At 48.4% G+C, this 14,928-nt stretch overlaps 1 protein-coding gene across 3 annotated transcripts in view; it reads right to left on the reverse strand.

Annotated features, from left to right (window-relative positions):
- Mfn2 (mitofusin 2) overlaps positions 1-11,424 on the reverse strand; it is a 30,848-nt gene extending 19,424 nt beyond the window's left edge. The window contains exons 1-5 of one of the 3 annotated variants that reach the window (XM_036178031.1): positions 11,186-11,424; positions 9,898-10,037; positions 9,450-9,534; positions 4,764-4,942; positions 853-988 (exon numbers count right to left, since the gene is read on the reverse strand). In XM_036178031.1, the coding sequence (XP_036033924.1) occupies positions 853-988; positions 4,764-4,938 (311 nt within the window). In that variant the 5' untranslated portion in view covers positions 4,939-4,942; positions 9,450-9,534; positions 9,898-10,037; positions 11,186-11,424. The other 2 variants (XM_036178029.1, XM_036178030.1) reach the window with 2 other exon arrangements.
- Positions 11,425-14,928: the final 3,504 nt, after the last annotated feature.

Here is a 14,928-nt window from a genome sequence, read left to right on the forward strand (position 1 = left end):
TGTGGTATCTAGAACAGTAACTTCTTAATTCCAGGCTTTCTGGTGATGATTAAGTATACTCAAATCCCAGCACTGGGAGGCTGAGGCAGGATGACCACAGCAGCAGGTCTGAGACCAGAATAATGGTTGCCAAGGGCTGGGGAGAGTGGGGGCCAGGAAGTCATCATTTACTAGGAACAACTTCTGTTCCACAAGATGAAAAACTCTGGGGACTAGCTGGACAGCATTATCAACATGTCACCAGGGACACACACTTTCTAATGGCTTATCAGGAGATGGGGCACAGCTCGGTGACAGACATAGGGCTCAGCATGTGTGAAGCCCTGGCTCCTTTCCACCCATAAACATTTTTTTTAATGGTTTTTTTCAAGACAAGGTTTCTCTGTGTAGTTTTGGTGCCTCTCCTGGATCTTGCTTTGTAGACCAGGCTGGCCTCAAACTCACAGAGATCCACCTGGCTCTGCCTCCTGAAGCGTGTGCCACCACCGCCCGGCATAAGATTTTTATGTTAAGTATCACAATCTAAACATTAAAAAGGGCTGCTGAGATGGCTCAGTGGGTAAAGATGCTTATTGCTAATCCAGACAACTTGAGTTTGATCCCCAGGACTAAGACAGAAGGAGAGAATTGACTCCCACAAGTTATCTTGACCTTCTTCACACATGCAATTTTGTGCACATCCCCCAACAAATAAATAAAGATGTAATTAAAAAAAGCAGTGTTTCCTTTTTAAAACCTCAATCAAAAGGAGCATGCCCCTGCTCCCCAGTGGTGAGGACCTCTCCCCCGTCATCGTATCCGTCCCCACACCCTGGCTAGGAGAAGAGAAGCAGGAGGCTTTCAAGTACTCACCGGCCAAAAAAAGCCACCTTCATGTGCCGCCTGGCCAGTACCTCGCCGATTCCCCTGACTTTGGACAGGTACCCTCTGACGTCCAGGACCTGCTCTTCTGTGGTGACTGGATCCAGTTCTGCATTCCTGTGGGTGTCTGGAGGGAGGGTGACAGAGTGTGGCAAGAGGAGCGCTCCCTCGTTCAGAGGCCTCCTTCTCCAGCACAAGAGCACCTCTGCTGGCTCCCTGCTCTCGCATGCACAAGCACATAATGGAGGGGGTTTTATGTACATGTGAGGTCAGAGGACAACTTTTTGGAGACAGTCCTCTCCTCCACCGGGATCTGAGGGTCTAATTCAGGCCACTAGGCTCGCTCAGCAAGTGCCTTTACCTGCTGAGCCATCCTGACAGCTCTCTTTTTCTTTCTTTTCAGATTTTATTTATTTTCATGCTTATCAGTGTTTTGCCTCCATGTATCTATGTGCACTATACCTGTGCCTGATGCCCTGGAGGTTAGACAGAGCATCAGCTTCCCCGGAACCAGTTACAGATGGTGTGAATCACCATTCGGTGCTGGGAACAGAACTTGAGTCCAGTACAAGAACAGCCAGTGCTCTTAACTGCTGAGCCATCTCCTCAGCCCCATCACTCCTATTAAATATTGACAAACACTTACAAAGTTCTCGCTTGCCAGGCACTGCTATAGTCACTTGTTTGTTGGTTTGTTTTTCGAGACAGGGTTTCTCTGTGTAGTTTTGCTGTTTGTCCCGGATCGCTCTGTAGACCAGGCTGGCCTCGAACTCAGAGATCCGCCTGGCTCTGCCTCCCGAGTGCTGGGATTAAAAGTGTGTACCACCACTGTCTGGCTATAGTTACTTTTTAAAAAGTTAATTTGTATTTATTTTTTCAGTGTGTGTGGCATGTATGTGCCACAATGTGCATGTGGAGTCAGAGGCCAACTTGAAGGAACCAGTTCCCTTCTACCACATAGGTCCCAGGGATTGATTTCAGATGGTCAGGCATGGAGGAGGCAAGTGCCTTTATCCACTGAGCCATCTTGCCAGCCCTCTAGTCAGTTTTTAAACACCATCTCACTTCATCTTTGTTACGTACACAATACACAATTTGAAGCAGCAGCATGGCTCTAGAGTATAATAGGCCTTCTCCACTCCATGTCACATTGAGAGGTCCTTCGTGACCTGGCCTGGACCTGGTTGGCCACATGGCCTCTTACGACAGCCCCACATTTTTTTTTTTTGGTAGTTTTTCGAGACATGGTTTCTCTGTGTAATAGTCCTGGCATCCACTTTCTAACCAGGCTGGCCTCGAACTCACAGAGATCTGCCTGCTTCTGCCTCTTGAGTGCTGGGATTAAAGGTGTGAGCCACCATTGCCAGCCCCCACTTTTAACTCTACCACACCCTCTCCCCAAACTCACCAGCCTCCTCTCCCTCTAGGCCTTACTTGCAACTACCCACCCCAATTCACTTAATGCTCTAAAGACCAGACACACTGCTATGAAGTAATGTGGCTCATCTCCACTTGGTCTCAGGTCTAGCGTGGAAAGCAAAGGCCCAGGAAGCCTTCCCTGGCTGGCACACTGCCGCCTGAGCAGTCCCTGTCTGAACATTCACAGCATGCTGTACTTCTTCCCAATGTAACTGGTTAGCACACCTGTCTGCATTATCTACCATGTTACCATGTGATGGCTGGACCATCAGGTGCCTCATCATTGGCTGAGTGGATGGATGCTTAGAGGATTGTTGTTGCTTTTCCCCAGTGCCCTTGACAGGCAGATGAGGGGGGAAAATCACTACAAAAGATAGGACTGAGCAAGATCTGGCCTCACCCTTCCACCGCTAAGTGCTTCAGCTATCTGGCAAGCAGATGGGTGTTTGGGCCTGCAGCAAACTTGCAAATACCAGGCTGGCAGTCCCAGTCCCAAGAACACTCCCAAAGCATCTGGAGTATGACAAGTGGCATGTCAGAGACTACCTAGTGAGTTTTCCCTCTAACTAGTGCCATGAAAGGAAATGACCCAGCCAACATGCCCCCATCCAGCAGTCACCCCGCCCCAGATGAATTAACATCCCTCCCTTATATGGGCACATGGGCATGACCTTTGCGATGTCTCACAGGAGGAAGCTCGCTCTCAAGGCACATCGCTTCACTGAACAACAAGCTCCTGCAGGCTGACTAGCTCTCATTATTGCCTGGGTGGGAAGCCTCCTCTCCCCTGACCAGAGCAATCTCAAACACAGCTCCAACACTCAGCCTCTTTCTTCCCATGTGGTCAATAAACAAGGGCCTCATATTTTTCACAAAAAGACACATCAAAGAACTGTGACAGGACACCTTCCCAAAACACCTGCCTGTCCACAACATCATGTGAGTGAATGACTCAGGGCATAGAGGACAGTCGGGCTCTGAGAAGGCAGCAGCCTGCTCCCCATCTCTGCATGCCTCGGCCCAGCTCAGGGAAGACAGAGCAGAGCTACTGCTATAAGCAGGTCGTGATCTGCACTCATTTTCAGCCTCAATCATACTATAAGATCCCGAGTCAAACATTCAATTACCCAGGGGACATTATTCCTTTCTTAAGCCCATGCCCAGGGCAGGGCACAGGTAGGTTAACAAACCTGGACATGATTCTTTTCTTTAAAGGAGCCTCATGTACCGGCTTGCCCATGTGAGACAATGAGCAGGCCGGAGAGATGGTCCACCTGAGCTAGGGGTGGACCCTTGCACCAGTGGGTCTGCCAGGTTCTGCAGGTAAACCTAAGAGTCTGAGTCTCATATGAACCCCCCTTTCATACAAAGGAAACCAGAGACAGAAAAGACTCAGCACCTGAGTCTCCACAAACAAGCTCCAGACCTACAGCCAGACACCCTTTAGGGGAGCCTGATAGCCAGCAGCTGTAACTACCCTCAGACAGAAAGGGGTGCTGGGAAGTAGTCCTCTGCACAGAGGCTGTGCTCAAATTAGTGACTGGAGAAAATCCAGTCACATGACTTCCCTACTTGCACTTCTATTGCCAATCTAAAAATACCGGCCAGAGCCCTGGAATAATCAACACCCAACAGGGTTTGGTGCTATGGCAGCCAGAACTAAGCCAAATAAAACACATGGGTTGTGGCATGAGAGACACCTGGGTAAAGCTAGTCACTCTGACACTAAGGCATCACTAACTCTCAAAATTTAGTCTACTTGCCTTTTGGTTTTCTGTTTGGTTAGTTTTAGGAGACAAGGTTTCACAAAGCTCAAGTTGACCTCAGGTTCATTAGCAGCCAAGACTTTCAGCTCTTGTTCCTCCCACTGCAATCCCAGGGCTGGGGTTACAGGCATGCACCACACACCTCTGCATGTGACGGGGATGGAACACAAGCTTTGTGTAAGCCAGGCTTCACCAACAGAGCAGTCACCACACCACTCCTCCTGCCTGCTTGCCTTTTTGATAGGGATAAGATTCACCTACGCTTAAGAGGGCATGGTGGCACAGGCCTTTAATCCCAGCTCTCAGGAGGCGGAGGCAGGTGGATCTCTGAGTCTAAGGCCAGCCTGGTCTACAGATTGAGTTCCAAAACAGCCAGGGCTACATAGAAACCCTATCTTGAAAACCAAAAAACAAACAAACAAACAAAAACCAATCTCCTTCACACGTTTCTGTGGAATCCTAACTTAGCAGTTCACACCTGATCTTCCTGGCTCCTGGTACTCAGGATCCACAGGGATCCAAGCAGAGCACAGGTGAGGGTAATGAGACACCTGAGTTTCCCTAAAGCAGGCCCACTGTGACCCCCGTATCCTGTTTCCCTAAAGCAGGCCCACTGTGACCCCCGTATCCTGTTTCCCTAAAGCAAGCCCACAGTGACCCCCGTATTCTGCTACTCGAATTTCTCACAGGGCCTGGCTGAGAAGGGGCCCAACTCACCTTCAAGGAAGCTGGCACTCTCTTGGATGTAGGCCCCCAGCTGCTCAAAAATGCCATTGATCTTTTTCTTGGCAGTAACGAAGTGCTTGAGTGGAGAAGCATTCACCTCAGCCATGTGTCGCTTATCCTTCTTGACGGTGACGATGGAGTTGCATCGAGAGAAGAGCAGGGACATCTCGCTGCGAGAGAACCAAGACCGTATGAACACAGGCACACTCGTGTTTGGCTAGGCTGCTGGGGTACAGAGCTGGGAAGAGAGCCAGGACCACCAAGTACATGGGGTGCTCCGGACTCTCTCAAGGGAAGCAAGGTCCCAACATCTTTAAGCAGGAAGGGAGTTCTTAGTTCACTTCGGCCCATCTCCATGTCACACTGTGTGGGTTCACAAATGCCTGGTTGCAGAGCCCCGAGTTCAGGTTTGGTGCTGGCAATCCCTGCCTTGCCTGGTCAACACTGACTAGTACCTCAGAGAGAGGAGGAATCTTGGGATGACACAATCACACACACAGGAATCCTCAGGTGGAAAAGTAGTAGAAACTGGACCTATCTCCTCAACACCATCACCCTAAAAGAGCATCAGACAGTGAAAGCAAAGTGCATTCAAGGTCAGGGTTACTTTGCGGTCCAGGAACACAGTGGTCCTCATTCCTAATGGGCTTGTTAGTGTGCTTACCTACAGAGTAGAGACAAGGACAAGTGACCCTCAAGTGACAGAGATCTACTTCTAAAACTTGGGAGCTGGAATCAAGATCATGAGTTCAAGGCCAGCTATGACTGCACAGTGAGTTTAAGGTCAGTCTGGGCTACATAGACCCTGTCTCAAATAAATGACAACAACAGACTATTAATTTCTCCTATTATAGCATATGACAGAAGTCTACTTGGAAATGAAAGGTAAAACCCTGGACATTTTCTCTCCACTAGTCTCTTTTTTTTTTTTTTTCCAGTTTCACACATCTCCACAGAAGCCACGACACTTAACTCCAGAGTCCTAGAGATCCTTGGTCAAAGGTCAAAACATACACCAGTGACTCCCAGGTGTTGCCGGCCCCCAAGTGGATCCCTGGAAGGTCCTACTTAAGAGTTCCAACCATGGAGAGAGCTATTTCACTAGCAAAGCCCGCAGATCCTGGGACATGGAAGGAAAAGGCCCTCCCAGGATGAGGGAAATGTGCAGCTGTGTGTGTCTGGTCCTGTCATTCTGTGCATGGCCACCCTACCCATGGTGCCTGCCATCAAGCCTCAACCCCAACAGCCCTTGTTCATGAGTGAGCACACAAGATAACCCAACAATGAAGTCAACAGCTGCAACATAAGGTCCTTTGCAGGAAGAACAGACAGAAAAAGGCACAAGAAGCCTGCATGCTAAAACTGGGTCTTTTGAGAAAGGCCACCTTCAAGGTGGGCAAATAGATAGGTCCAGAGATGGGGACGAACCTGTGTTGCTCAAATCAACAAACCTGTTTGCATGTGACAGATTCTGTATGGCCAAGGGGAAGGGAAGGGCACACTGCCATTTCCACCTTCCCCACTTCTTTCTTCAGGGTGTGTGGTGGTGTGTGGTGGTAGTGATGGTGGGGTTGTGGTGGTGGTGGTGAGATAGGTTCTCATGGAGATCTTGCACTTATTCTCCTGCTCTATCTCTCAAGTGCTACAACTATGGGAGTGCACTACCACACCCAGCTTCTGAGACAGACAGACCTTCTCAACTAGGAAAGACAACAGAGCTCGGAGAATGGGCACTAGAGATAAAACAACTCAACACAGCAAAGGAAGAGTGCCTTGAAGTCATGGGGTGGGCGGGAACAAGAGAACAAAAAAGGGGAAGGGGAGGAAAAAGAGGGTAGGATGGGGTGAGGTTGCTCAAGACAGAGATTCTGAAATCAACAGCAGAGTCCCTGGGTTCTTCTTGCACAAATCCACACCAGTCATTTCACTGTGAAGCCCTGGTTTCTCATATTCAACAAATAAGACATGGTGTGAATTGTAAGATGACTACAGATAACGACGGGCAACATGCTCAGCACAGGCAGGGCTCAAAGGTAGATACGTACCTCATGGTCTCAAACAGTAATAAACTACAGCCAGGTCACAAGACTCTCCCCATGGCCACCCAGCAATCCAGCCTAGGATGCTGGGAGCAATGTTGGTGAGTAACCCTACAGACACATCCTGTACTCCCCCACCCGCTGCCATGGAAATGGAGTAAACAGGTCAGCTGGAAAAGATAAGCAGTGCCCAGCCCACAAGTGACTTGCTTGTAGGAAGAAAGTTCCTTGATAGCTGCTGGGCTTTTAGAAGTGGGTGCTTCCAAGGTGCAGGTCATAGTCGTCAAGCCCAAACAATATAAACCAAGAGCAGTTAGTGTTCAGTAAATGCAAGATTCAGGGCATGCACACTAGTAAAGCCAAGTGGCTGGAGTTAAGGGCCTGCTGGGTGTTCAGCTGGTCAGGAGCCTCACACCTGATCTCACACCTACAGCTATGCATCCTAGCCCTGCAGAGAAGTACCACAGCTGGCTCCAAGCTCCAATTCTTCTGGCTCTGCTAATTTCCAGGCAGAGTGTCTGCATTTGACCTTGCTTCTGTCTAGAAACCATTGTCCTTTCCATTCATTTTGTATATTCTTACTTTCCTCCTAGATATAACTCAAAGTCACCCACACACAGAGGACACAGCCTTACCAGATCTTTCATTTGAATTGCTTTTAAAATCACTTTCTCTACCTAGGTACTGAGCCTCTACAAAGCCAGGCTTTGACAGCATAGCATCGTCCCCATCCCACCTTTCTCATCCACAACTGTGAGAGGTACATGCTGTGTCAGTGAAGACCACTGAGGGAAACAGCCTAAAATCTTCCATCCCTAAATACTCAAATCCACTTTTTCCTGAAAAGCAGCTTCTAGCTAAGTATCTGGAGCTTAACCAGTCAAGAGAGATGAACAAATTTTTCATTCTGAAATCTAATCCAAAGAGCAAACTGCACATATCCATGTGTACAAAATGACTAAATTTGTAAATATATACACAAAAGCCCCCAAAGAACCCGTGCTATCTGGGGCTTTTCCTGTCAGTGAGGTGGTGGGATGATGCTGAGTTCTTGTCCCTCTTCTGGAAATCCCTAATAGACCTCACCTTACCACAGGGCTCACTGCAGGCATGTGGGGCCTGTCCCCTAAGTACAACTGGACCAGAGGTTCTGTTTCAACATCAGTTACACTACCTTAGCTATGCTATATGGCACACCCTGAGTTTCTGTGACATCCCCAAAGTGATTCGGATTTTGGAGCACTTAACAGCAGTATTTACCAAACAGTGATCTCCAGAACTCTAATACCCAATGGTCCATGCACAAAAAGTTCCACATGGACATCAATGTGTAAAACTCTAGTACAGCCAAATCATTTCTGTGCACATGAATGTGGCAGAGACCTGTGAAGGACGGCAGACTTAAACTCAGTGTCACTGCAACAGATTGGCACTGAGCAATTTATTCAATGATGACACTTTTTTTTTAAATGGAGTTTTTTTCAAGATTTATTTATTTATATATTCTGTGTATATAGATGCTTTGTCTACATGTACATCTGCACACTAGAAAGGGAATGTTGGATCTCTTGAGACTACAGTTATAGATGGTTGTGAGCCACCATGTGGTTGCTGGGAATTGAACTCAGGACCTCTGGAAGAGCAGCCTGTGCTCTTAACCCCTGAGCTATCTCTCCAGCCCTAGTTTTTGGTTTTTCAAGACAGGGTTTCTCTGCATAGCCCTGGCTGTCCTAGAACTCTCTCTGTAGACCAGGCTGGCCTTGAACTCAGAGATCCGCCTGCCTCTCCTCCAGAGTGCTGGGATTAAAGGCATGTACCAACACCAGCCGGCAGGAAGACACTTCTTGACAGCCTGGTGGTGCACAAGTGCATTCATAGCACTTGGGAGGTGGACACAGGAGAATCACCAGTTCGAGGCTGGGAAGAAGAGATGGCTCAGCCATTGATAAAAGCTCTTGCTGCCACACTTAACAACCTAAATCCAATCCTCTGAACCCACATGGTAGAGGGAACAAATTCCCACAAGTTGTCCTCTGACCTCCACATGGGCACTGGGACCCACATGCATACAAAACAAATAAATCTGGAAAAAAGAATAAGAAAGCCAGGCGGTGTTGGCACACGCCTTTAATCCCAGCACTTGGGAGGCAGAGGCAGGTCTCCAAAGCGAGTTCCAGGAAAGGCGCAAAGCTACACAGAGAAACCCTGTCTCGAAAAACCAAAAAAAAAAAAAAAAACAAGAGAGCGTAAGGTCCTCAGTTAATCATGGCCAGCCTGTTCATGTGACCCTGCCTTTCTCAAAAGAAAGGAGGGGTGAGGTGAGAAGAAACTTCTAACAGGCTTTAAAATTCCTTAGAATTTTAAAATTCCTTAGATCAGACTTTAGGGAAAGGTTCATTCATCTGACAGTCTTCTCTTACCCCCAGAAGTTGCAAGAGCACAATAACAGCATATTAACTTAAGATCAGAAACAAACCCAGTTCAGAACAGAAACCAGTATTAGCACTTGAAGGCCATCAGAAACTCTGCCTCAACCCAGGCTATTAGTGGAGGAGCATTAGGTGTTTGCACAGCAGCACGAAATTCAGTGCAAAGTATTTGGATCAGGTGTGGCCCTGAATCCACATCACCTCCTTACCCAGTTTTATGTACAGCAACTCCTAGCAGAGAAAATAAAATGGGTCCAGAGATGGTCTGCTGGCACAACTGGAACAGAGGAGAAGCTGAGAAATTGAAACAAAAGAGTACACAAGGTAACAAACAGAGCAGACTCTTAGAGCCACAATAAGGAGCCAACCTCTGCCATGCAGAGGGGAGAAGAGCCAGCACAGGGAAGAACAAACAAGGGAAAGAGACTAATTCTTCAGGGACCTCAGGAGATAGATCCTGGCCATGTTTTGAACTGTCAATTAGTGAAATCCCATGGAAGCAGAAAGGAGAAACAGCTTCTCCCAACAGAAGTTGGAAGCCACCAGCTCTGTGTTCCAGGATCCCAACCAAGAGACTTGCCACCCGAGAGCCAGCAGAACACACTCTTTTGCTCTCAATGCAGATCCATGGTGCCCCAAACCACACCTTCCACTTACTTTTTGGCTGGTAAGAGACCTTCACAGGGTGGGCATCGTGGACATGGTTGGAGTCAAAAAGACGGAAAGAGCTTGGGGTCTCTTCTGTGCTGACTCAGGTCCAGGTTGGCTACCGATGGTGTTGACTCCACCTGTCCCAACTTTTGGAAAGCAAAAGAGAGCAGTCAATAGGCAACTAGGAAGAAAAAAAAAAACCACCTGATGTGCAAAACACGTCTAATCAGGTGTTAAAGCCAAACTAACTCATCCCTGAGGGAAGTTACTCACTGAGGCACTTGAGGAGCAGGTGAGGAAGTGTGGAGGGGGAGGGGAAGATCATGACAAGGGACACAAACACAGGCATGCACAAACACATTCTTAGCTCCATGCTAGTGCAAGGTGTCAGTGAGGTTCCCCAAAAGGCACATCCAGCGGAGAAAGGAGGGAGCTGGACCAGGACAAGGCCTGGCCACGGGGACAGAGAAACTGTCAACTAGCAGAGGTGTGGTAAGAAAGAGGAGGAGACCTGACTGAAAGCCAGTACCCCAGCTGCTGGAAAGGAACCCCTTCCATTCTCACGTCTATGGAATAAACTTGGGCTTAGAGTACTCAGATGTATGCAGTCAAGTGGCCAAGCTAAAACCAAGACACACTAGCTGTGACTCCAAAGCTCACTTGTGTTTTCCAACATAAGAGACAAAAAGGGGACAATTCTGGAAGGAGGGAGAGATGACTGGAAAAATAAACAAACGGTAGGGAGTATTACAAGAGATGGGAGACGGCAGTTTTGCCTTTCTGCATCCAAACAGCTATGTTTTTCAGCATTTTCTGAGGCCTTCAATGTGCTAGGTGCTAGGGTCAGTGACGGATCAGAATAGCTCCAACCCTCGAGGGTCTTAACGGTGCAATGAGAAGTCATACGTGTAAAAAGACCTCCGCCACAAATGGGGTAGGCAGTGAACTGGGTCCTGAAAAAATGCTGGCAAAAAGAAAATAGAAAAGTATTGGATGAAAACTGGGAAAGGGTCAGGGGTCAGGAATGTGACCACAGGGCTGGGAGGACCAGGGTGCGGGAGCTTCCAGCCCACCTCCCAGCCCTGGGTCCTGCGGCCCGGGTCCTGCGGCCCGCCCCCTGCTCAGAGTCGAGGAGGGCACGGCGGCGAGGCCGGAGCAGGGGAACGACCGTGTGACCCGAGCCTGAGGCCGAGCCCCAGGAGCCCCAGCGTCCCAGCGTCCTAAGCTGGACGGCTCAGGACTCTCCCGGCGGAGGCCTGCCGGTTCCACCACCCCGGCGCGCTCGCCCTCTCACCTTCACCGTCCCGGCCTCGAGGCGGCCATCACACCCACGACGTCACTAGCTGGCGCCACACGGAGAGAAGAGGGAGGGGAGGGGGCTGCGCTCGTCACTCGCCCCGCCGCAGCCCAGATGAGCTGAAGGCTTAGGAGCTCAGTTTCTTCAACCCTACCACTCCTATGCGACAGCGTCCAGAGACTCCGCGTTCTAAAGGAAGTCTCCGCGTGCCTGGTAACCGTCCCGCGTCCTACGCAGATGACGTAATCTTTTGGGTGGGGTCCCCAATGCATCATGGGAGTTGTAGTTTAGATCGGTGCCAGGCAGGGCGGGGTGGGGCGGAGCCTTGAGCTGTCAAGCATGGGGGTTTGGGAGTGGGGGAGGCGGGGACGACCACAAGGGTGCGGATTAGAGGTCTGCTGTGCGTTTTCATTTGTTGCTCCAGAACTTGACCCTGTAACACCGGCCAAGTTTGAAATCCAGACTTGCATTTCATAATCTGAGAGAAGCGTCTTCAAAGGGAACAGACTGTTAGAGTGAAGTAATTGTCTTTCAGTTGCCTTTGAGACAATGAAAACAGCAGCCACAACGCATCAGGCAACTAAGTGCCAGTCACTGAGCTGGGTATCTAACATACAATTTTTAAAATTTTCACAGTAGTTCCAGGCCACTCAGGGCATCATTATCCGACCTCACATGTCACTCACTGGCCCCTTATTTTGGGCCAGAAACTAGAATACAGCTGACGACCCCAAGCTGGGAGGGCTCCAAGCCTGGGTGGGTTCTGTAACATCACCAACCAGCCACTTGTGGCTACTGAGGACCTGAAATGTAGCTACTGCAAATTGAGAGATGCCCCAATGCTAAATATGAAAAAAATGCAAACTACCTCATTAATATTTTTATTTGATAACATGTTGTTAAGACTTTGAATAAACTGGACTAAATGAAATACATTATCTTAATTAAATTCACATCTCTTTTTACTTCTAAAAGTATAGCTAATAGTGGAGGTCATAGGCTCAGTGGGTAAAGATGGCTGCTACCAAGCCTGCCAACTTGAGTTCCATCACCAGGAACCCACATGGTGGAAGGAAAAAAATCCACTCCTGAAAAGTTGTTCTCTGACCTCCACACAAGCACCATGGCATGGTGCATTCACCCACACATAGTAAGTAAATATGGCTGGAGCCCAGAGAGATGGCTTTTACAGAGGACCAGACACCCCCATGTCAGCTCACAACCATCTGTAACTACAATTCAGGGGATCCGATGTCCTCTTCTGTCCTCCATGGGCACCAGGCACATGTGTGGTGCTCTTTCATACATGCAGGCAGGAACTCATACACATTAACTAAAAATAACAAACAAAATCCTTAAAAGCATATAATATGGCTTGTTGAATATTTTAAATCACCCAAGTGGCCTGCATTTGAGGTGCATACTACATTGCTTTTTTGTTAGTTTGTTTTTTTGAGGCTCTCTAGGTGGTCCAAACTAGCCTTGAACTGATGATCTTCCTGCCCCACTTCCCTAGGGCTAAGATTGTAGTCAATCACCACCACACCTAGCTCTCATGTTATATTTTATACTGACTGGCCCTGCCCTACAGCCAGGGTAGAGTCATGTCACAAACAGCTTTAGAGGTAAGTCGGCACTCCAGTTATGAGTCTCCAGGGAGGTGAGTCAGGGGAAGCTGCTCAGTAGTCACTGCTCCCAAGGCAGCCTCCTGTCTGTAATGTCTGACTTTGGACTGGTCAAACCCAGCTCTTGCCTTAGGGTCTGGTGTGTACTCAAGTCTTAGCTGCACTTAAGTGTCTCCTCCTCCATCGTCCCCAGCCTCCCTAGGGAATTCTCTGAGCACAGAATTGTGGACTCCATTTCCTTTCCCTTTAGCAGAATCTTAACCCAAGACAGAGGCCAGGAAGACCTCACCTAAAATATCTCCTGTCCAGTAACCTCCCTGCAAGCTTTGGCCTAGGCCCTAATCCCATCCTAGACAGCAGAAGGAACTTTTTAGCCCATTCCCACGCTTCTCATTTTACCCTTCATCTGGGCTTCTCTGAACCAGAACTCCAAACCATGAGGCCTTCCTTTAACCCCTCAATGACTAAGTTCCTCCAGTACTGCTGATGGCCACTGGAAATGGGTCCAGGGAGAGCAGGGGTCTACCTGCAGGAGGCCTATCTTATGTCATTCTTTCCCAAAGATGGGGAGTCTTGGAACAAAACTGAAGAATCTTTTAAAAGGCATACATACTTTTTTAAAACAATTTTATTGTGTATGTGAGGGGTGTGTGTGTCTGTGTGTGAAGGTGTGCATGCACACATGAGAGCTCCATGTATGTAGAGGGTACAGGTGTGGAGTTAGTTCTTTCCTCTGCCCTTTACATGGTAGGTTCTGGGAATCAAACTCCAGCCATCAAGTTTGTCCGAGTGACTGGAGGATGAGCCGACTCACGAGCTCCAATATACACAATTCATAAATGACTGGTTGTTTCCAAGTGGAGTTCCAACCCCTTTTAGCTTCCTTATAGTTTGAATGTGTTCTCTGTGCTGGTCAGATTTTTTTTTTTTTAACTTGACACAAGCTAGAATCACCTGAGCAGAGGAAATCTCGGTTGAGAAAGTACTTCCCTAAGACGGGTCTGAAGGACTCGGAAGCAGCATTCCTCCACAGCCTCGCCTTAATCCTGCCCTGACATCCCTCAGTGACGGAGTGTGACTTGAAAATTATAACCTGAAACAAATCCTTTCCTCTCCAAGCTGCTTTTGGTAAGGGTGTTTTATCACAGCAACAGAAACCTAAGACACCATCCATGTTCACTTGTTACAAATCTAATTCTGAGAAAGTCCCTTTAATGGCATTTGGAGCTATGGCTTCTGGGGAGCAATGAGAATGAGATGAGACCAGGAGGGTGGAAGGGAAATCTGAGGTAGCATGTACCCTCTGCCTGACCGTGTACTGTTTGCCACCATGATGCAGCTCCCTGAGGTGCAGACTCATAAACTTCTATGCTTTGATTTAGTTTGTTATTTTTGTTTTGTTTTGTTTGTTCTTTGAGATGGGGTGGTCTCTAGGTAGCCCAGGCTAGCCTGAAACTTCCCATCCCTCCACCTCTGCCTCCCAGTGCTGGGATTATATACATGTACACTACCATACCCAAAGATACAAACTTCTAATCCAGTTATAGCCCAGGGGTCACATGTGTCCCAAGATAGCTATGAATTCAGCTCAACACATTTGTAGATGGCAGCATCATGTGGAATGTCAAAAGTTTGGATACCCCTGCATGTTTACAAATTACCAGACTGTAGTACTCTGTTACAGTATAGCAATAGCAAAGAGACAAAAAGTCAAGCCTGTAACCTTAGCACTTGGGAGGCAAAGGTAGGAGGACAGCCTGGGCTACACACAGACACTGTCTCAAAACCACAATAACCCACTCCTACCTTCTCCATAAGACTAAGATGCCTCAGTTTGACCTGCCTACCCACCTCCTCCGGCCACCTGCACCCTCTAGGTCTCAGGGGACTTCACTCACTGGGAAACACACACACACACACACACACACACACACACACACACACTAAGGCCCAGCTTCATTGGCATCTGCTGACAAGTCTTCTCCAGAACTACTGACACTTTAGGATAAATCTTTTTGTCCATAGTGGTTAGGAGATGCCCTGTGCACCCCTAGTCTCTGTCTACTAGAAACCAATAGCACCCCCTCCCTCAGTTGTAACACCCCAAAATTGTCT

This window comes from Onychomys torridus, chromosome 2, assembly GCF_903995425.1.
Source record: "Onychomys torridus chromosome 2, mOncTor1.1, whole genome shotgun sequence".
In the NCBI taxonomy this organism is placed as follows: domain Eukaryota; kingdom Metazoa; phylum Chordata; class Mammalia; order Rodentia; family Cricetidae; genus Onychomys; species Onychomys torridus.